The sequence below is a fragment of the Accipiter gentilis genome, chromosome Z, assembly GCF_929443795.1.
Source record: "Accipiter gentilis chromosome Z, bAccGen1.1, whole genome shotgun sequence".
Taxonomy (NCBI): Eukaryota; Metazoa; Chordata; class Aves; order Accipitriformes; family Accipitridae; genus Astur; species Astur gentilis.
The window spans coordinates 86,322,941-86,346,418 of record NC_064919.1 but is presented as its reverse complement, the minus strand read 5'-3'; the positions used below and the strand labels follow the sequence as shown (position 1 = coordinate 86,346,418).

The 23,478-nt window shown below is 37.7% G+C and overlaps 1 protein-coding gene across 6 annotated transcripts in view; it reads left to right on the top strand.

The window, feature by feature from the left end:
• The window catches only part of DYM (dymeclin), a 218,582-nt gene that overhangs the window by 32,187 nt on the left and 162,917 nt on the right, over positions 1-23,478 (top strand). For all 6 annotated transcript variants that reach the window (XM_049794455.1, XM_049794454.1, XM_049794453.1 and 3 more), the window contains 3 exons: positions 1,178-1,250; positions 12,909-13,034; positions 14,656-14,798. In XM_049794455.1, the coding sequence (XP_049650412.1) occupies positions 1,178-1,250; positions 12,909-13,034; positions 14,656-14,798 (342 nt within the window). The remainder of the gene's footprint in view (positions 1-1,177; positions 1,251-12,908; positions 13,035-14,655; positions 14,799-23,478) is intronic.

The following is a 23,478-nucleotide window of genomic DNA, read 5'->3' as shown; positions in this document are numbered from 1 at the left end:
CCTCTGGTGTGCTTCTTAAAATTGAGTCCTGGATTTAAGAACAAACTTGGGTTAAACAGAGTAACACCACCATAACCTGGCTATAATGTTGTGTTTATTGCAAGACTTATTTATTTGAAAATACAAAATAAACAATCATTTGGGTAATCGTTGTGCTTCAGTGCTGTAATGCCTCTCGGGTAATGCAGAGGGAAAAACTATGCCTGCTCTTAAGCCGTTCAACACTGTAAAGCCCTATACTTCTTTGTGCTGTAGGTTTCTCTTTATAATTTTATTTTGAAAGCAGAAAAAATCCTGATGAGCCAAGAGATTTATCTTCTATTTTGTTAGTATTATATGACAACTTCAAATGGTTTAATAAGCTTTTTCCTCAGTAAGTCTTGCAAGTCTTTTGTTACAGTTGCTTTTGAAAATTGTAGTGCTAATGTAAAATACCACCAGTTTTACTGCTTAGAATAGTTGCATTTTTTAAAAATAATTTTTAATCATCTCATGCATTTTGTCACATTGTGTATGAGTAGAGAATAATTTCTGCTCACTTAAAATGCACTCTGGAAATTCATGAATCCATACTTGTCATTGAACTGTAAAAACCTCTTCAATAAATAAATGTGCATTCATGAAAAAATAGCGTGTAGATTTAATTGTGTAAGAGCAGCAGTGATGTGTACGGTAAGCTGCATTTATTTGACAGATCACAGTTTAGTATATTGTTCCGTGTATGTTAGACAGATGAAACTCTTTTCTATTTGTCTCTGCTTATTCATCACTTGGGATTAAAAAAAGGGGTGGGAAAGTATGCAAAGTGCAGGGAATTTTGAGAGGAGACTTGAACTGTGGACCAGTTAGAAGTCACTAGTGATCAGTTCAACTGTTAGTAATAATGCCATTTAATGTGACCTTGGGTAAATAGTAAAGTAAGGCTTGATGTGCTTAGGATTAGCATATTTGTACAGTATCAACATCTCATTTGACTTATCCAATTGGTATGAGTTATTTGTTTTATTATATAAAAGGGTAAGCAGCACCATTTTCTCTGGTGATAATCCCATCTCCTTAAACTCTTCTAGTGTTTGTTCCTTAAGTACAATACTTTTTGTCTGGATCCATGAGTTTAAATCTTTGCTTTCTTTTGGTTTTTGAAAATCCAGAAAACCTTTGGTATGCTTCTTTTCAGGAACAGAGTGTGAAGACCTCATAGAAGAGTTGCTGTGTTGCCTCATCCAGCTCATTGTTGAAATTCCCCTCTTGTAAGTTGGCTTTTTTCTTTTTTTTTTTTTCAGCCTCCTTCTATAAACTGAGCATTTGAGAGAATATAAAACTTAGAGCGATGGGGTTATAACATTTAAATACTTGTATTTGAATGCTCCATGTGATGATGCAGTACTGATAATGATAACCTGCTGCCAGTACCAGCCCTGAGTATTCTGTTGGAAGTGCATGATGAGCATCTCACACCCAATTCAAACTATCAACAGAAATTATCCCTTTTTATTTTGTAGGAGTTTTGACGGTTGTTTCAGGTGCCTCTGTCAGCATACAGACAGCTACTGCTAACTTTTGGCTAGAAATGGTACAGGGAAAGGTACATTGGAGGTGTCACTCCTGGGGGATGCAGCGAGGTGCAAACAAAAGTTCCCCTTTGCAGTTGTGTGCGTTTTTGAACTGCATGTCCATTACATAAGTCATATGACTTATTTAATACTGATTTCTGAAATACCAATGAATTGATGTCTGAAAAAGAGAGAAGAGAAATGAGTAGGTGGAAAGTTTCTGTACATCTCCAGATTTGTTTATATGGCTTTTTTTCATGCATCTGCTGTATTTGAGATTTGTTGATTCTACATCTCATTGGGATATGTGTCATGAAACGTACTTCAGTATTACATGAAGGAGAACGAACTTTGTTCTTTGGAAGTAAAAATGTTTTTCTACACCTGTCCTGATAAGTTTTAACTTCGTTTTTCCCCAAGATAAACTTTACCAAAGATAGTGTTAGCAGTATCTTTTGTGTTAAATTGCATTGTAATCTGTGCCTAAAATGTAGTGCCCCAGTTAAAGCATCACAGCTTTGAGAGAGTTTCAGACTATCTATTATAGTGTAGTATATAGCTCTGCTGATGATTTAGTTTTTGTACTTTGGATTGTTCTTTTGGTTGGAAAGCTGACAAAGATGCAATAGTTTTTGAAACATTGCTCTCATTAAATACAACTCTGTCAACATTACATGAGGGTTTTGTGTAGGTAGTGTGTAATGAATTAGTGATATGATTTAGAGTGTCATTCTGCAAAGCTTGTCAGGACTTCCTGGAACAGATACACTTTTTGTTTGGAGCAGATTAGAGGAAGTACAAAGGGCTGAAAGGACTGCGATATATGGGCAAGTTCATAAATCCTGCAGGGTTTTATTTTTCTTTCTTGGAAGTCCAATGTGTGTGTGGAGTCCAATATAATTTATTCTGTCTTTCTGGCAGAAAAAGTTTTACAGGAATGATTGTTCTTAACCCTTTTCAACAACTGAACCTGTCAGCATCTCTATTTCTGTGTGAATGTGGTTGCTGGGAATGGAAGTAGCTGTTGAGAGCACTTAGTTTACTATATAATATAATGATAATAATGGGTTATTTAAAAAGGAGAAGTTATAAAGCTGGTCTATAATCTTTAATGTTCAGCTATATTGAAAACATACTCACTTTTCATGAGAGATGTGGAAGGTTTTTGGATTTTTTTTGTCAAATAAGTTTTCTTAGCTAAATTTTTCCTGAAATAACATGCTACTGAATTTTGAATAAGATACTAACATGTACAAAAGTGTACATTATTGTCTTGTTTACCAGTATAATATGTTTAACAATGTGATAATGCCTTAACTAATGATTGTATATCATCGAAGGGGAAGTAGGGTAGGGGAAAGGAAGTACGGAAAAATTTGCTTTCTCTAATACACAATCCAACTCTGTTCTTCATAGAGATGTTATAAGGCTGAGACATTTTTGCTCACTGTAATATTAATTTTTTTCAGGAGAATGATCAGGTTTATTTTAGTAGTGAGTTTACTTTTTACTTCCCTCCTTCTCCCTGATCAGAGTTACACTGTAAATTCTTTCCCTACTTTGTATCAAGGGAGTAGTTAATTTCTGTCTTTAGCTGGAATAAATCAAGAAAATTACAAGCCTAGTATGTGAATTTTGGGAAGGAATAGATTGAGTGCAAAACATGAAACATTCAAACTTGTAATGATTTGCGTAGCAGGACTTAGGATCACTTGCCACAGGATGGGCAGCTTTGGCAGCTTACAGTAGCACTGCTAACAGAGTGTCTGTCTGTAAAGCTGCTATTAAAGATGAATTTTTGTTGTGACAGACCATTAAAATCTCCATGCTGAGCCTGTCTTTGAAGCGTCATTCAGAATAGCAAAGTTTTTGTTAGGAGCATTCAATAGCCTTAACAGAGGATTGTCACAATTGTTGTGTCCCTTGGGTTCTGTAGATGCAGTTTCATGAAGGAGTGGATACAGCTGGCAGCTGCTGTCTAAATATATTGCTTCTCTATACCCCAGTTTAAGCTGCTTTTTTTTCTCCTTCACCAAAATGCTAAGATTATTTTTACAGCATGGAAGACCATCTCCTTGTCCAAACTGCAGGAGCCGAGGCACCTGTACAACAGTTCTGCACTCTGCTTTTGAAGTTGTTCTAAATGTCATGTTAGGTGCCTTTTGGTGAAAGCAGTATGCTTCAGAGGTGCTATAAATTTTTTGCCCTCTCTCTATATAATTTCAGATGTGCTGTCTTTTTTTTTTTTTTTTCAAATGTGTTACTGAAGAGTGGGCAGCATTGCTGGATGATGCTCTGTAGATACTCTTAGAGTAGTGAGAAATTTGTGATTATAACATAGATCCTATTATTCTTCACTGTTGAGTATCGCATCGTGAAGATGTACATGAAAGACAACGCATACTGTTGGGAGGAGAGCTCACGATACCTGTGTGTGGTATTTTGCAGGCAGGTACGTAATCTTAACCCATGTTCCAGACTGACCAAAAGCAAGTGTAAGAGTTTGGGCTTGGCAGGGGCACAGAGTTCATGAAGGCTTGAGTCTTTCCTGAGCGTGGGCAGAGCTTGCTCTCGCATCTGAGCTTGCTCTACTTAGAAGCCTTGGCAGAATGAGCTCATGTCTGCCTACAAAATAACCTACAGACATACTTGGAAAATGCAGGTGGGCAGCCTAGCTCAAAATTAATAAGGAAGGTGTGTGAGATGGGCAAGATGACAAACAGTTAAGTCTGTAACCCACGTCCCCATATCCCTTACTGTGAAATATAACTGAAGAACCAAAATGTGTTGATTTTTGTTGGGAAAGGCTGCAGAGATGTACAGCAAAGCATATCTAGGAGTGTCTCAGAATTGTATACAATGAATTTAAGGAACGTATTTCTCAAAGCTAGTTCATATTGAGGAAGGCAAATGTGCTTTAAGGCGGTTACACTCAGCATAGCTAAAACAGGTTGTAGTAGGGACCGTGGGACTCTGCAGCATTGTGGCTCTGTATCTCAGTTATTAAAAAGATCTTGAATTCCCCTTTTGAAAAACAGGCTCTGCTGCATTGTACAAAATGCCAAGGAAAAGGTTTCACGTTTAATTTAAAGACATTTTATAGAAACTACAGCATTATTGCTTTTCAAGAATTAGACTTGTTCAGTCCCTTGTAACACTTGGGTTACAGCGTGTTGATGTTTGATTTATGGCTCCCTTGGGTATGTTATGGATACTCTGCTTTTTCTTTGGTTTTGTTAATGTTAGCACTCAAGAGTGTACATTAATGATTAAAACTGCATAGTCAGCAAAAAGATGCAACTTCAGTATTTAATTGTATGATTTTTATGTAGAAACTATTGCTAACATTTAGTTGCAAGATAGAGCTCCCAAGGCTTTAAATTATGAAGGCTTCTTTCAGCAGCTTGTTAAGAGCTGGTATACATAACTGAACATCTGGTTGTTATCAGTACATTTTCACTTCATTAAAAACTACAAATACATATGGAGGAGAAATGAAATACTGTGATCTTGTTACATCACTGTTAAGTAGCACCCTGTGGTGCCAGTAGAATTTAGTTGATATTACTATTACATTCCATTATTTTTTGTAGTTACAATTGTTTTAGGTTGCAATCTTAGTTGCTTCCAAATTTAAATGTTAACAGTGTTTTGACTCATTTAAGGATGCTCACTACATTTCCTGGGAGCTTAAAAGTCAAATGTATGAGGAAGAAGGGTGATATAATTGATTATAAAGCTCTATGGAATCATTGCAATGTAGGAATGATGCCATGTACAGGTGATGAGAAGTGTTTAGGCTTTTTTTTCGTTGCTAATTGTGAGCAGTGAAGAGGTTAAGAACCGTTTACTCTCCTATTTCAGGAGGGTCGTATTTTTAATTTTTTTGTTACTTTAAAAACAATAAGTCAGAATAGTGCTTTTTTTAAAAAAAGGACTATTTAAGGAACTTTTATCAAGATTGTAGTAACTCCAGTATTTGAAGAGCTATTTGACTTCAGCTTTTTTGGCAATTTTGATCATCAAAGGGAAACTTCCATCTGTTGAAACTTAGGTTGAAGCTAGCAAAAATATCCAAACTGAAAGAGGTTTGTATTGCTTCATTTTGAAGATCCTCAAGGTTTAAGACTGTTGTGCTCTGTGTAGGAGGTATCTGATGAGAATAAAGGGAGTTTTACTTGCTGCTGCACCTTGCAGTGGTGCAGCAAATAAAAAAAAATGTATTTGGAAGATTTTCTTCATCACTTTTATATCCTTTTCTGACAGCAGTTGTGTGGCCTCTTAAGTGTCTAAAGGTCCTAAGCAGAAGAATTTTTATCTATCTGTCACATTCTTCTTTCTGTTCCAATCCTATTCTAATTTAGTTTTTATGTTAGACTTAGATCAGTGTTTCCCTATGACCTGCCTTTTCACTAGCTGTGCTTTAACTTACATTAAACTTGTAACAAACTTTCTAATCACAGAGCATAGTTATCAGATGTATGCACTCTTTATCATACATCGTGCTGTATATTCAAGCTCCTAATAGTCTGCATTCTCTGTTATGGTTTTCAGCCCTGTCTTCACAAAAGATATTGGATGCATCTTGAAAAACACCTGCTTGCTAGTATTTGGGTTTGTTCATTGGTCTGGGCACCAAAGACGCCTAGGCACTGAAGTCAAGCGTATCTTTCTTTGGCACCTTAAAAGTTTGCAGACTGTTTCAAAGCAGTGACAGCAACCAGGCTGACAGGCATAAGCCTTTTTTTCTCCATTGCCTAGACAAGCATATGAGACATCAAGAGATTATTGCTGCCACTACATCAAGATGGCTCTGCCTTCAAACCAGCACATTTGAGAAGGGATATTATAGAGAGACTGTGGAGCAGGTCTGCCATTCACGCAGGCTGCATGGCTGGAATGCAGGACGTGATTTGTCTGGTCTGGCTCTGTCCAGATCTCTGCAATGGTCTGTGGTAGCTTTTTTGCACACAAGGGTCGTCTCTGTGGCTGCCTTTTCCCTGAGGTATGAAAGCTACACAAGCCCAGTCATTCAAGCTGTCCATTTTTATGGGTATTTGGATTGCTCTCGTGTTCTGTTCTTTGAAGGGTAAGGTCTTTCACTTAGATTTAGTGGGTATTGCTAACAAGACTTGTTGATATGAAAGGTAAATACAGAAGAATATAGATTCTCTGTGCAACATTTAAGTCCTGGACTTTTTCTGATATTTTTAATCTCTAGAGGGTGGAACTGAATGCCAGTGAGGTGAATATGTACACAGCCATGTAGTCTGAGATGGTTTAGGAATAGGTCTGGGAATAAAGGGTCTTGAAACCAACTGTCATTTTAATCCTTTAGATACTCTCTTTAGAGTATTTCCATCTTTTTTGTTTTCTCACTCTCATTCTGTCTCCCAGTCAAGAGTATCCAGTGTGGGGGACATGCAGTAGGAAATGTCAGAGATGCTCTCTGTTTCCAGTTGGTGTTTCTTGAGTGCCCCTCTGGGACATCTCCCCAGTGCTTGGAGTCAGCTGTAATGAGCATAGTGCATTATTGGCTGCCATGGTGCGTGTGTGGCATCAGTGGGTGTAAAATTAGGAGTGATTCCAAGAGGAAAGATTATGTTCACTTTGAGTTGTTGTACTTGTATCCTGAGACTGATAACCAGATATTCTACTTGCTTTTCAGCTTTCAAAACTGATCCTATTCTCTGTGGTGACTCCTCTTTCACCTTTCTGGTGGGCCCTCAGGAAGCAGGGAAATGAAACCTGGTTCCTGTACGATTTGAGAGTTTTTGTATGAATCAGCCCTTTTGGCAACTCTCCTAAATTAGAAAATGAGTTACCTTTTAACCTTTTAATACTCAGAGTAGACAGCTCTGGCTGGGTGAAAGTTCAGGAAAATATTTAAACTGGGAGGGGGTTTGGTCTAGTGGTGCGACTTGAAATTCAGAGGTTTGTTTCTGACTGTTCAGGCTGTTTGCTCTGTAGGTGTGAAATAATTTATGAGCTCTCAGCCTCTCTTTGCTAAGGTATAGAAATAGCTGCATTTCATTGAGTAATTAAAGTGTTTACAGCAGCATGTGCCTTCAGAGTGGTAATTGGAGTTCCTAGCTGAGATTTTCTTAATATATTGCCTCTGTGCTTCATCTTGGTTCCTCTTTCACAGACCTCCCTCTCGGAGGCGGGGAACAAAGCTGAATGATGTGGTGAGCACAGAAAACAGTTGTGAGCAGAGCGTGGCATTGGAGAGAAGCCAGCAACAGCAGGATGGTGAAATGTAGGTAGACTGTTGAAGTTCTCGGTAGATGACACTGCTAGAAGGTCATCCACATGGTTTTGAGTCGAAAAAGCAGATGCCAGGACACTGGGAGCTGAGGTTTTGACAAGACCATAGTTCTTGTTCTGTGGGGGGCAATTGCAGCATTTGGAAACAGTAATTACACTAATACCTCTCCCCTTACCAACTCAAATGCATAAGCTGCTGGTAGCATCAGATTCCGGCGAACTGCTTCTATTGCTTTTACTTGAGTCTGCAGGAGCAGACAAGCATATTTTGGTTTTCATATTTTCCCCACGGGCTGTGATTGACAGACGGCCTTGCTATTATGATCTTCACGTTTTGGTCTACTTCAGACTCCAGCATTTTCTTTGTAGCTCAGAAGACATCTACTTTGAAACCTAGTGATGTGTCATGGTGTGGCATCTGTTTGCTATGTGGTACCATTTAGTGTGAGCACTTGTCTGTGGGTGCAAGTAATGGCAAGTGTTCAAGCTATTGCAGTTGGAAGAGTTATTGCTCAGGCAGGTTGCCTTAACTGGCTGCTTGTGCGTGCTCTTTTCCTGTTTCCACCACAAAGAAGATCTTTCATTTTTGTTAAAGATTACTGTTTTGACCATAGACCTCTTTTTCAGACATCTGGAACTTTTTAAGTGCAGTATCAGCATTGTGATATATTCGAAATAAGCGTCTGTAAAAGAGCAAGGTAAAATCTTGGTCCAGTTCAAGCCAGCAAAACCTTGTGAGGGTGTGATACGCAGATAGATGGTCTGGTGCCATTCTCAAGCCCCAAATGCCTGAAGGTTGATAGCTCTGATGGAATTTACAAATTTGCCACCACAATTAATAAATGAAATAAATCAATAAAAATGTATGTTCTTGATGGAAGACCAGAAGACAAGTGATATCCTTTCCAGTTTGTATCCTGGAAGAATTAGTTACTCTACCAATTTCTTCTAAAGCAGTACTTCTTTTAAGTTTAAATGCAGTGTTGCTTTAAGCAGTACTCCCAGGGCCATAGGTGTCTCAAATTGGAGTTCAGGATCACTGCTATCTATCTGACAAGGGATTAAGACGGAAAGTGTCACCGACTTACTAGAATTTTTGTCATTTGATTTTAATGAGTTGTCACCTAAAGATTACTATAATACAAACTGTACATGGTTGTTTAAAAGCATTCATTGAAATGATCTGGTATCATTGCTTTTGGAAGGAATCCATTGACCTATCAACTGTTTCTCATCGAAATGTAGATACTAAAAAGTGTGTTAAAGATATGCACACATTTAAGTTATGCTAGCATCTAGGAGTCTTGCATTTTGTAGCTCAAGTTGTCATTCTCTAAAGAATTCATAATTTACAATAACAACGGATACATATGATATATCTTCGCTTTAGAGACTAAAAGTGTATATATAAGGTTTGTTGCCAGAAATCAGTTTTAACTTGGGTGTCACAAGAACGTGGACCTATTCCATCTGGTTAAAGAAACAGGTGCTTGCTTTGTGTCACTGTGTAAGAAATGTGATACCAAGGAGGGCAGCTACTTGTAATAAGGAAAGAACCCAAGCGCAGGAGAGAAACGATTGCCGTGATTTCTAGAGTTCAGTCTATGCCAGATTGTTCCCTCATGAAAAAAGTATGTCTTAAGAAGGGCAAAAGAATAATATTTGTTAGCTTGTCTACCCGATATGGGAATATGTCTTCCAGTGTGAAGGAGAGAGAGAGAAAAAGGAAAAAAGTTAAGTGAGAATAACTACTGAAATCTCCAAAAGAGAAAATCCAGAACGAGGAGGGGAAAAAAACAACCCCCAAACCTGTGTATGCTTTGGTATGTTGGTCTATGAAGTCCATATTCCTGGGACATGAGCTTTATCTGAGTTCTGTGGATTTTGTTTGCTTTAGAAGACGCTTTGCAAGGAAAAAAAACCCAAACCCACAGAAGCTCAAGTCATCATGCAGTTCTTCTGGTTTTCTGAAATAAATAGCTAAATAATTTTGACATGTAATTGATACATGAGTTCATTATTTCTAGTTTCCTCCTTATCTGCAAGCAAACAGTTTTCAGAGGAAGTTGGAGATCAGCATAAATTCCATGTAAAGTCGTTCTATATGACCGATAGCTTTGAATAAAAAAAAAAAATAAAAAACAAACCCCCCTATTCTATAGTCTCTCAATATAAATAAACAGTATTTTCTTTGAAGTTAAAAGAGGTTCCTGGTAGTTCTTGTGACCCTTTAGAAATGCTTGAGTTTCAGAAAACTGTACATTTGACCCTTGGCAGAGAAAATAATTTTGCTCTGAAGCTTTATCCTTGTGCTGATAAATTAAGGGTGACTGTATCTGAGGGGTTACCCCAGCTATCAGGACTCTGGTTGTGTTTACGTCAGAGCAGATTTAATTTGAACAGATTCTACAGGTTGAGTGGAATGTTTCTGCAGTTAAATGTGCCCTTACTGGGTTTTGAATCGAAAGAAAATGAGAATAACTGACTAACTGGAACTGTATGAATTCAGCTTTCTTTCTATTTTTTTTCTTTCAGAGTTATATAAGGGTATTGAAAGCAGATCTTTTTTTCCCCAAAAAATGTACTTAATACATTACAGTAGCCTCTTTGTTTATTTCTTTACACTGAATCTTAGAAAAATAGAAAATAATTTTGTAATGTCTCCTCAAATTTGCTATTCCACTTGTATGGTTTGTCAGAAAAATAAGTGAATGAATGATTGAAATGGAGAAAAAGTATAGTAGACTCTAAAATTTGTTTCCCCTCAGCAAAGTGACCCAGTGGATGTTGTAGTGTGTCACGAAGTTAGCCTTTTCATTCATCAACTCAGGGTTGGAGAAGTTATTCTTGTATTCTGAGCCTTGGTAATAATAAGCTTCTGATTTTTCTTTTTTTTTTTTTTTTCTACAGCTGAAAAGCATTTTTTCCAAGCTGTTGTTTTTCTTTTGATAGAAAAACTTTTCTTAATTTTTTTTGCTGGTGGCTAAACCTCTAATAATCCATATATATTGGTCTTCCTTGCTTTGCTTGGGATGAACATGGGTAGTGGATTGCAAAGCATCACTGTTCTGGAGAGGGAGTGGGAGCTGTTCCTAGCTCAGCCTTGTTTCTGGCTGAGATGAATTTGCAGCGGAACCAGATCACAGTGTAACCTCTGGCCTGATCTAATTATCAGCATTTACACTGGCTAACTTCCTCAGTAGTGGGCAAAAAGTCAGGTAACTCACAAAAACTAAAAGTAATTACAATGTACTGCATGATTTTAAGGAAGAATGTTATTCAAGCAGTATGTTTCTTCCTGACATATATAACTTAAAATGTTACAAATTCAAATACTTAAGTTACGCGAGTGAAAACAAAACCAGAGAGTTTGCATAACCTTCACTTTCAAAACATTTTTATATCAGAGGTAGTGCGGTTCTGTGGACTGTGATCCAGGAAATTGTGATTCCAGTTTGCTCTTGACTTTGAGCAAATCTCTAGTATGCTCTTTGCTCAGAAACTCTGGCCTAGAGCTACTGCAGAAGCGCTTAACTTAAGCTGTCTATACACCATGATGCATGAAACTCTTCTTCTCATGCTTTACAGTAATGCACGTTATTTACAGTATTTCTAGCAGCACACTTGAGAATATGAAAGTATTTGAGTGTGCTAAAAATCAGACTGATTTCTTCTGAATGAAATCCTGTTCATTTTGGTAAGGACCACACCGGTTCTGATCCTGAGACTAATGAAGAGTTCTACTCCGGCCAGTCTTTTCTGTGGTTAATTTGTCTTGTTTCAAGAGAGATTGCACTGTAGTTTTCAAGTCATTGTTATTTGAAAGAGCACTTAGTTTTATGTTTATGCTTGTTTTAACTCTTAATAAAACTTTTGGAAGGTGACATTGTAACAAAGAAAAATAGCATCACTGCTTAAACATGCATTGATGATGCTGATTTTTTTTTCAGTTTTTAAATTTTAAATAGAGATACTATAAAATCTTTGAATTTGAGAAGTATAAATAGATTTTGAATTTTCAGTAGGTCCCAGGTCAAAAAAGCCCTTGATAATTGATGCTGGACAGCTTTTATAACTTAATGATATTTGATTGTGAAGCATAAAGTGGAAATTAAATGGTAACAGTGGGGGAAATTTTAAAAGTACTTAATGAGAATCTTTCTAATGGATTACAGGATGGTACTGTTACACCAAATGAAGTATCTCCTTACTTTTGGAGGAGGTAGAAATGGTCTTCGGTTGAAAGCAAGAACGATACTGGTTCACGTCCAAGTTATTTCATTGTGTTTTAAAAGGTTTTATGTAGTCTGCAATCTAGGACTGATTAAGGAGGCAAATGCCATTTTTCTTCCCCTTTAAAAAATAAGATATGTCACAAAGACATTATAGGCTGAGGTGGGAACAGAAAGCACAAGATATCCCAAATAGTGGATCTCTCATCCATTTTGCTGCACAGCCTTTCCTAACTAACCTTAACTTAATGAGCTTTGCTAAACTGTCTGGTATTGGGATTGGCTGTAATATCTTCAGACTTCACAGTTACCTCAAAAATACCATTTAAAACTGAACAATTGTATGTAGTATCTTGATATTCTGAGCATTTCTTACATGAACTAGCATTTGTGCATTATATTCCTTTCTTAGGGATCCACTTTTCCTGGCAGATGGACCTGTGTTTGGCTAGCTGGACTTTTCCCTGACTTTAGCATGATGTTTTTGTGACAATTTTATTTAACAGGACAAAGGACATGCTTTTGAGATATATTTATTATTTTTAGAGTGAAGCGTCGTCTGGAAATTGCAGCTGGAATGTTCTGGGCAATACCTCAATGTTTTTACATTGTCTTCTGGCGTATTGGGGGAGGGGGGAAAGCTTATATCTAAGAAAAACAACCCATTGTTGTTATGAAGAGATGTTGCTTTTTTGAGTGGGGTTTTTTGAATTTGTTGTTTACGTGTTCCCAATTGAAACTTGCTGAGCTAAATGGTGTATAACCTCAGGTGAAGCTACCGAGTGTTCTTGGAAGTCATTTTGTAAACAAACCCAGTAGATTAATCTTCATAAATTTTCCTTTTTTTTTCCTGCAGAGATATTACATACAGCATTTCCTTGGAAGCTGTGACAACTCTCATCGTCTTCCTCTCCTGCCAATTATTCCACAAAGAAATTCTACGAGAGAGCATCATTCACAAATACGTGATGCATGGTCGATGGTATGTTGTGTTCTGGGGTGGTATCTAATGGCAAAGCAAATGCTTCTGATCTCTTGTTGAGACTGTTTGTACTTGAAAACAAAAGACAGCAAAATACATTTTGGTAGAGAACTTGTTCTGCTCAAAAGAAAACAGAGCACGAAAGCAAACATTTGTAAAGGCTGCTGGAAGGTTTCAGGTTTAAATTTCACAGCCCAGCCTTCAGTAAAACTATTTTGGAAGCCATTTTCATTTTTGGTAATTTCATTGACTTGAAACAGCTTTTACTTTTCAGGATGGCTTTTTTGTTTCAGCTGTGGGTCTTTTCCTGTAACACTGCAGTCTAGAGAACCCGTGTACCTCAGAAGTGCTAATGAGCCTTCTTGCAATACAAATAAATAGCAGCCCCTCGAAAGATTGCAAATACGTGCTACGCTGAGGTTTAAGCTGCAATAGTGGAAATACTTAGCAAGTGGTAAACTCGGTCCTGTGAGTAATACTACTTGTTCTGGCGAGTGGGTTGTTTTGTTTAAATGCTTTGTCGTGGTGGCTTATACGCATTTTAGTCAGGCTACCATTCATCCTGTTTCGACTTTAAATTCCATGTGGGCAGATTTTTGGTAAATGTGTCTATTGTCTGGTTTTCTGAAATTTCTGCTAGATGTAAGAGAGAGGTACTGCTCTGGGGTGACAGGCGGGGAAAGGAGGGAGGCTCAGTTTGCCTGCGGGCAGAGGGAGCACAGGGCAAACTTCAGCAATATGTGGGCAGAGCAACTGGAGGCAGAAGAGATATTTGTGGGGTTTGGTGGTACTTAAATCTCAGCACCGAAGGAACTGAGGGTTTGGGGCAAAATGGGGAATGCTTGGGAGAAGAGGTAGTATGCATAGGTCTAAGTTGGGAGTAGCAGGTACCTGGCTTCTGGAGACAGGGGTGGGAATTCGGTGACTGGGAATCTAGGGCAATGTGAAGAGCTGGAGGGGGACTGGTTAGAGGGGACTGGAGTTCATCATAACACAACCCCTGTCTGTTCACCTCTAAATCATATGGGAAAGGGAACCAACTGTTTGCCTCTGTGGAAATCCTTCTCTGTTTTGGAAATATTGTAACCTTTTGTTTAAAACCAACAAATTTTATGTGCATTTGTCAAACTCACTGATGTGAGGTCAGATGTTTCATTGGTCTTTGGAAATTGGCCCCAGCCGTGCACACAGACAAAAATATTGGGGGTGTGGAGAAATACTGTTGTTACCTGTTCTATGTAACCAAAGCATGGAGGGAAAACTAAACAAATACAATGTTTCTTTCTGTTGTGTAAATATTTTTCCCGTTGTGTCTTGAGGTAAAAGAATACGAGTCTGCAAATTACGTGATTGGTTTAAAAGTGATATTGAAAAAAAGAAAACAAAAAATAGTTTCCATGATCCTGTTTTTGAAGGTGCTTCTGCAGAGCCCTGCTGAAGTCCATGCATCTTTGCATAGGCAAGACCTTGGCATTCTTTTCCTTTTTAGTCTGCTCAGCACTGGGAGAGTTACTGTCCGTGTTTAATGCCAAACACCAGCCTTTGCACACTGCCTGGGCTTTGTTGTGCCAATTTTTTGCAAGCTGTGAGTCAACTAAAGCTGTTTTCTTTTTCTTTTCAGTCTCCCATATACCAGCAGACTGGTGAAAACTTTACTATATAATTTCATTAGACAAGAAAGAAGCCCTCCTCCAGGGACCCATGTCTTTCAGCAGCAAACAGATGGAGGAGGACTGCTTTACGGAATTGCATCTGGGGTGGCAAGTGAGTCTTATTTTCTATAAACTATATTTCAAACCTTATGAAGTTTTGCCTTGTATGTGACCTCTCTTACAAACACACCTGTAGCCCATTTCTTTTTCAACAAGTGATACTGGTGTGCATGCTCAGTATAGAAAAGCTGTCTGCAGGCCTGCTTGGATTGTAATCATATATGGCCCATCTCGAGACGTGTTAGAATCTGAAGCAATTACATCTGCAGGCACTGCAGGGATACCTGCAGGACAGCACATCGTAAAAGTAGCACTTAGGTCCTATTTTTCTTTCATTAAGATTTTAAAAAAACTCCAAACAAATGAACAAGTAGTGCCCCATTTGATAAATCACATGCTTCAAATGACTTAAAATGTTGTAAGAAATACTTTTATGTGCATATTTTATTCTTCATAATCACTCAGTCGATACGGTGACCTGCTCTGTGGCTCTGTTTGAGCAGAAGTTTGGACTAGGTGGCCTCAGGAGGTCCCTTTCAGTCTCAAGGATTCTGTGATGTAAGGGAGTGACCTAGATAGGAATTTTTGCAACATATTGTAGCGTATGCCTTTCCCAGTAGGTTGACTAATGTTTTTTCCTGAATAGTATGACTAGATTCTGACCTTTTGTGGGTGGACTGTTTGCTATAGAGAGATATCGCCTGAAGAATATGAAAGACTTGATGCCGTTTTTTGTTAAGAAAAAGTGTTCTCGTGTTTCTTATACCATATATTGTGTTTTGGTTGGTGGTTGCTCTCTTCCCCACACCAGATGTGTTTTATTGGTGTGTGTATTACATATAAAAATTCTTCCTAAGGGTTTTTCTTTTCCATATAATAAGAATAAAATATAATATATTGCTAACAGTAAAGGTATATGTTATTTTCTTTTTCCCCGATAAACTAAATAACACTTTGCATGTCAGTTGCTGTTAAAACTGATACTGTTTATTTTACTTTTTTGTGAGATCCATTCACTGGATGCATCCCTAGGGGATATTAAAGTTCAGGCCGCAAGTGATCTGCCAGAAAATATTTTACAGTCTGTGACAGTGCACGTGGATCTCCTCATGGAGGCAGTAAAAGAGCATGTCTCTAACTTGGTGCAGCATAGCCTAAACACTCGCTGCCTCTGCATAAGATGAGGTTACACACAGCTCAGTGTGCTGCTGGAACATGCATCTCCTTTCTGGTTTCCAGTTTACATGCTCAAGGCTAGACCACTGCCGTGTTTAGGTTGTGCCCGTAATGTGAAGGCATCAAAAAACAGTCGCTCGGTTTGCAGTTTATTTAAACAGAGAAGAAATTAAGTTGTTCCCTACAACATTTTTATTCAAGAGTCCCAACAGGTACATTCTTTTCATTCTTTTCAATTGCTAGAGAAAATTGTCCTTAAAATGTTTTTCCGAAGCAGTTTTTCAGCATGTGGTTATACTTCTGCTTGTGATTGGAGAGCAGTTCTCACTGTGTATATTGATACTTCTGCTTACCTGATGGTTTTATTCTTCCTGGTTCTAATCTCTCGTCACGCTTGAGCATCTTTCTGCCTTAGTGCTGCCACAGGCAAAATGGCTTAGTAAGGCTTGATTTGTGAGGTCCATCCACATTGCCACCACTCCTGCCTTCCTCTGTAGCTCCTCTGATATCATATCCCCCCATGACTTTTTACTACTTGTATATCAAGTTTCCATTTCTTAATGCAGACTCTTAATGTTTCAGCCTACGTCTGTTCTTGTCTCTTCCTACACTTCCACCCCCTTCACTCCTCTTGAACCATTCTCTTAACAACTCCCTTGGCATACTCCTACACTTATTTTCTTGCTTCTTTCATGAGTACCTGAAGTGCCATCTCTTCTCCCAGTGAATTAAGTATCTTCATTTAAAGCTTTAAGTAAAAGAGCCTTTATAAAGAGCTTTCCAATGACCTGCACTGGGAAAGGGGAAAAAATAAGTACCACATCCTGTTAGAAAATTGAAAAATTTTTTCCATTTGTGCCCAAACATTTGGTTAATGTTTTTTTGTCTGTTTATTTGCCTGTATATGGTGTTGGAGTATAGATGAAACTCAGACACAATAGGATTGGTAGACTAAATGGCAGATTTGCCCATCCATAATATCTCTGAATTAATCCTTTGCAATCCTTTGTTTTACGTAGGATCAGGTACATGGGTAGAGTGCAATACAGATTAGAAGACAGCAATGCAAATTGATAGTCTGTTATGAAACAGAAGCAAGTTTTGAGCAATGAACAGATGTGGAAACTTAGACATGATTTCTGTATTGTGTTATTTTTGTGTATTTTGTAATCATTACAGGGTAAGAATTGAGAATGGAAGAATTGAAAATTCACTTTTATGTTCCTCAGTGTCTTTTAAACACCACATAATGCTTAAAATAAGTTTACTGAAATAGTTTAAATATTATCTATTTAGGATGAAAGGAGATAGGAGCCTGTTTTTAAAAATCATTTATTTTTCATACAAAATTTCGAGGCCTAAGGTAATTATAGTATTTGTTAATTTGAAATTATTTAACTTGATACCATAGTCATCTACGTTACTGTGTATTCATTTATGCATATTTTGTAGTCACTTGCACAGCAGCAGTAGATCAACAAACTCTTATAAGCACCGTATTTTAAATCCACCCACCCCCCTTTTCCTTCCTTGCGATTCAGCAGGAGTGATAATTATATACGATATGAGCAGAAGTTTACCCTTTCCCACAGTTAACCTTCTCCTGCTTCTTATCCTTCGTAGTCTGTGGGTTTTTTTGTGTTTTTTTTTCTCTCATGAGCCTCCTTAACTCTGAAACCATACAGCCAACATCCTCACACCAATTACTTCTCACTTCGTGCAAGTTACCTGTGTGCAAGTACCTTTCTCTATCCTGTATGTAAAACACCTTGATTAGTATTGTATTGCCAATTATCTTATTCTCCAGTAGTTAAACAAACAATTGGGGGTTTGGAATGAGGGGAGAAATAATGATATTTTAGTTCTGTAACTTGATAAAGGACATTCTTCTATACTGAGTCAACTTTGCTTTGTCTTTGCAGTCTTTTTGGTGGTGTGCAAAATAATTGTAAAGTGCTGCTAGATCTGGTGCTATGTTGTTGATGTGTTGTGAAGGCAAAAATGACATCAATATGCATGGCAGTAGAGATTAGACCTCATATATTAGAAATTAGAAAACCATTTTTTTTGGTTCACAAGGTACACTGAACCAACTTACTTTCAAAAACCATATTTTTCTTGGTTTTAAATCCTCTCCTTTTTTTTTTTTATGGAGTATTATTAGCATTTGCCAGTTCATGGTCCACAGTTAACCAAGTTGAGAGAACTTTTTGTGGGCAAGCAAAATTTTTTAATTAGTCATTTTATTTCTTGCAAAATAAAATTCATGTTACAGCGAGGAACTGCCAAACAGATGATACACTAAGACAGGAAAATGTTAGTGCTACTCAAGACTATTGAAAAATAAATCAATTTAAATGGTTTCATTTGAAATAGTTGATCCAGTTGATACTTTGCTATTAAAAAAATAAACCAAACACACTTTAGTGCATCTTGCAGTACTTAGGGGTTACTGCAACGGTAAGTTCTAACTGACTTAGTTTGTGCTATTTAGATGATTACAGATGTAATGGGTACAATGTTGTACCTGTAAGAAACTAATGAAAAGGCAGTAGCTGGATTCATCTTCATTAATCACCTAAGCAATCATCATAACTCATCTGACCCACAAGCGTACTGTTGTAGCATTAATATAAATTGCAGAATTCCGTGTATAGTGGTCAATAATGACTGGTTTTCTCATGTCTGTACTCTTTGGTTGGAACTAGACAAACATTCCTGACCATTAATGACTTTCTATCATGTAAGTATATACTTCACTCTGCATTATGTCGTTCAGCATTAGTGTACTTGAAGGCATTGGATGACCTCTGTTGTTACATCTGTGACTTATATATATGCTATAGCTTATTCCTGCTTTTTTTTGGTCCTACATTCTGGTTAAAAGGAACACTTGCATGGCTATGTTTAACTTTACAAGAAAACTATTTATTCATATTTAGCATTTTATGTTAATATCTTTTTCCTCTTCAATTTTATGTAGTCTGATTTGTAATCCCTTGATTAAAACATGTCAAAGCAGAGAGACACAAAAAGCTACTAATGATGTGTCTGTTATTTCTTACAATTCCATCAGGTTTTTTTCTACTAACAAATATTTTAGACTGGTTGTTTCTATCTTCCAGAGACTTTTCATGATGTGTCACGGATCTGGTGTATGATCTGCTACATAACTACAACCTTGTCTATCTCCCTGGTGCTTAGTCAACGTTTAATTGCCTGTTCATGCTCACCGTAATGAAAATGTAGACCTGAGGCTTCTTTCCCAGTTCTGTCTGTTCATCTTCCTTCTTGCTTACAGTCCGTAACAGCGTCATCCTCTTGTCACTGTAATTGGGGTGTTTTGGCCTGCCTGAATGTGAAGATTTAGATAGTGTCCAGATCTCTAACCTTTCTCTTAGTTTCTCTAAAGATGTGTCTGAACTGGAGCAAAATGTGTGGCTGCAGTTCAAGCACACGTTCTTTGAGACTAAGTAGTTGAGTGTTAATAGTAGTGTAGCTGTGGCAGGCTCAGTTTGCAAAAGCTGCCCAGCAAGCTGGGTTCTAGAGCAGCTTCATCCTGACCAAAGTATGTGTTTTGGTGCTATGAGGACCATAGGAGCTGGTTTGAAGTTTGGTTGAGCTACTTTCAGGGCGGTGCCTAAATGTCCCCTTTGAGAGTCTTTGTTGCTTTTTTTTATGAGACAAAATTCATCTTCTGTCTTAATCACAGTAGCATAGAAAAACATTGCCTCTGGCATAAATCTCTGCAGGCCAGAGATGTATTCACTATCAAGCTCTTGCACACTTCCATTGACATACACTGTGTTGTGGTTTTTGTTTTTCTTGAAATCTAATTTATCTTTGTGGTTTTGACTGATGCAAGAGTACAGAAGAGTTTTATGGCAGTAGCACTTCTGCTAGCATGCCTTGCCCCAGGTCCACCAAACTCTTGGGGCTTTCAGTCACAAGGATCTGAAACCAGAAGAGTTGTAGTATAATTATTTAAGAAATTCTTGATCAATCTTATAAATTTCACCAATGTATTTTTGATAGTAAAGCACCAGTGATTTCGAACTAGCTGAACAGGTAGCCTAGACTTTTGCTCTGGGATCCCCACTCTTTTCATAGATGCTGAAGGCAATGATAGCAAAGCATCCTTTCCCAGAAGAGCAACTTATATTGTGAGATCCGGGGCTCGATAGTTCTTGGAAGTCTTCCATTGACTCTGGTGAGACTTACACGTTTGCAGGGAGCGAATAGCAGAGGTTTTTTTTCTTTCCTTTGGAGAGGTAGACGCTCCTGGGGAGCCTTGGCTGCCACCACTCCAACCTTACGGCAGTGACAAAATATTTCGTACTGAACATTCTTAAAGCTTATGTGTGTTTAAGTCTTCTCGAAAGCCTCTTTTCTGTGATACCTACCTGACACTGTCTAGGCTCATGGTGTGCTGGGAGCTCAGCTATTGTGCTGACTAATACTGTCTCTTCTCCAGCCCCTCTCTGTGCTAATCCATCTCGTCTCTCGCCCTACGTGTAGATTGTAAGCTGTTTAGGGTAGGGTGCTGAGTATGTACAATACATAGCATAGCGAGGCTGTGGTTCGTGACTAGAGCCTCTGATTTCTGTGGTCATACAAATCATAATTGTAACCATATGTTCTAGCTTGTTTACTGCGAGTGCTGCAGCAAGTTTCACGAGGTGTGTTGGTGATTTATCTCCCTGACATTTATCCTGATATTCCAAAACCTGAGCAGCTTCAAATAACCCATTATAAAACAAAAAGAAAACCTATTGGCTCAGAAATGATTTTTCTTCTTTAATTCTTCAGGGGAAATTGGTTGTTAAAGGAAACCGAGAATCAAGCTGATGTATTGTAACAACAAAATTTTAAAACTTGATATCTTGCAAGCATGAGGGCTAGGAAAAACGAATTCTGTATTGGTGAAAAGGAGGCATTTCATGCTTTCCAAACTCTTAGCTCCAGAGAATTCCAGAAATTGAAACTGAGATAAAGACAATATTTATAATTACAAAACTTCAGTAATCAGTTATTTTAAAAAGTGTTATACTTGAGTTTTTCTTAGTCCTTTAAATTTCACTTAGGCAATGGTAAGAAGTCCATACTTTTTCACCTTACAATCCAGTGTCAACAAGAGTGTTCATCTCCTACATAGCATTTACTTTAGCAATAAGTGTGAAAACACCTTAAGAACATTGTAAACGCCATTATTTCCACTTTATTTTTGAACGTATTGCACATGATGAAGAGGGTTGACCATGCCATCTAAGAAAGAAACGGACCAAAATCTGGGAATTGAAAGTCTTCAGGTTCAGGGTCTTCTTCCTGTAGGCCACAGTGCTTCTCATGAATTATTAACAGATCTTAAACTTTTTGGTGGTCATCCTTCTAGATGTTCGATACAGAGTATATAGAATTAATATATGGCCGAAAGGATTGGGTTTTTTTGCACTAATATGGGATATTAAAGTAACACCTGTGACTTACAACTCCGTAAGGCAGTTATTCTTCATAATTTTGAAAATATCTGCAGTGTACCACTCAAGATGTGTTCTTCTGCTGCACATTTTCTGATTAAAGTGGCTTAGTAGTTCAGGAAAAGGGATGGCCTGTTTAGTTTCAGATGCACTGATACTGTATTACAAATGGTTTTACACTTGATGTCTGATTGCTGGCAGGTCTGTTGGAGGGGTTGGAAAGTGAATGGACAAAATGAGCTGCATTTCAGGTCGGGGTGAGGAACACTGATAAAACACAAATTCTTTTTTTTTCTTATTGCTGGTTTTCAGGTCTGCTAATGGATTAAACTCATCTAAAGCTGTATTTGTTATTAAATTACATGTTAACCGGTTTCCCTTCATTCCCCTGCCAGATGTCTGTACCATCTTTTATAAAGGGTGGGAGTGTCTGGACATCAGATCATTCAGGTTAACCATTGCCCAAGTTCAGCATAGCAGGGGAGTTGCTTTGCCTCCTGGCTGGTACATGCACTTCTACTTCAACACGTTTTCATTGTTGAATTTTGTTTTTCAGTTATTGGTCATGTCTGTAAAGACTGAAGAAATGCAAAGACTATGCTGTGGACTGCCTGCCTGAAATACTGATTAGCTAGCTCCACTTTTTTTTTCGGTGGTGTTGGTTCTTTGGGGTTTTTTTTTGTTTTTTTTTTTTTTTTCTCCCTAAAGTAGCCTACTCGAGTACTAGTTCTGTAAAGTTGCCACATTCTTTTGCATTTTTGCTTCATGATTTTATTTTATTTATTTTATTATTTACACATTATAGGTGATGTGGGGAAGCTGAAAGTGTGTCTGTGTGCTTTCTCTTTAGTTCCCTTTCACCTTTAGCTTTCTGTTCCTTCCCCCAGTAAGTGATGATGGATTTTTTTAGTGCATCTGCAATGAAAATCTGTATTTTAACCCCTTCCTCAAATAACTCCTAAAGTCTGGTAGGTTTTTTTAACATGTACAATGTGAATGACGAGAAGTTTATTCATATGATATCTATTATGTTGGGCATAGAATTACTGATAGGAGCAGCACAAGTCAGTTGTGGAAGTATTGTGTCATGATCAAATTAGATCAAGTTCTCAGACAGTTTTGCCTTACCAATAATTTTGTCAGGGGAGAGGAGAAATTACTCCAAAGCTTAAAATAAATTAAAACAGCCTTTGCCTTGCAAAGGGAGTGGAATTTTAAAAAAACAAACTAAAGAGTACATTTTCACAGTTACGAACGTAATCGTACATGGCTGGGAGATAAGGGAGGCAATGTCTGTCACTTGCATGGACAAGAGGAGCAGTGAGTTTGCTTACCTGTTAATTGCATTAAATCCTTAAATTAAATCCTTAAATTAACACAGCAGAACTTCCTAAGTATACATCTTGCAGGTACAGCAGAGCTTATGGTTTTCCAATTAGCAGTAGATGTTTTAATTTACATAACAGATCAGATCTAGTATATGAATTTGGTATGAATGTAGTCTTAATCTGTGATGTCAGTCTCAACTGCAGCATTTATATATAAAGAATAGTTGACAAAAGGAGCTTGCAGATGAACTCTTATTTAACACGGTACTTTTGAGACAAGAGTGTTCCTTGCAGAAGGTGGTAGCTGTCTTGCTAGTGCTTAGAACCTGTCCAGAAGGAGATAGATAATTACCTACCTTGTTAACCAAGTCATTAATGCAAGTAGAAAGATGTCATTCTGGTGGTTGAATATATGTGGTGAAAAGGAATACTGTGCTTTTAGGATATGATGGCTGTGGTAGGTTTTGCAGGGGCTCTAAGGGAAATGAAGCAAAACATAAGTGTATTACAAAAGCAAAACTTTTACTGGTGCCAGAACTCAAAATCAGATGAACACTTGAATCTGATTAATCTGTAATGAAAACATTTGTGTGCATTAGGACATCTATAGTTCAAAATCGCAGTCTTGCAGAATCATAGAGAAACTTTCAGCCTTGACTCAGATCATAAAACTATAATTTTTACTTTCCTATGCAACATTGTTTTTAATTCAGTTTTATAGTGCATTTTTCTAACTGTAGTCATTATGCAA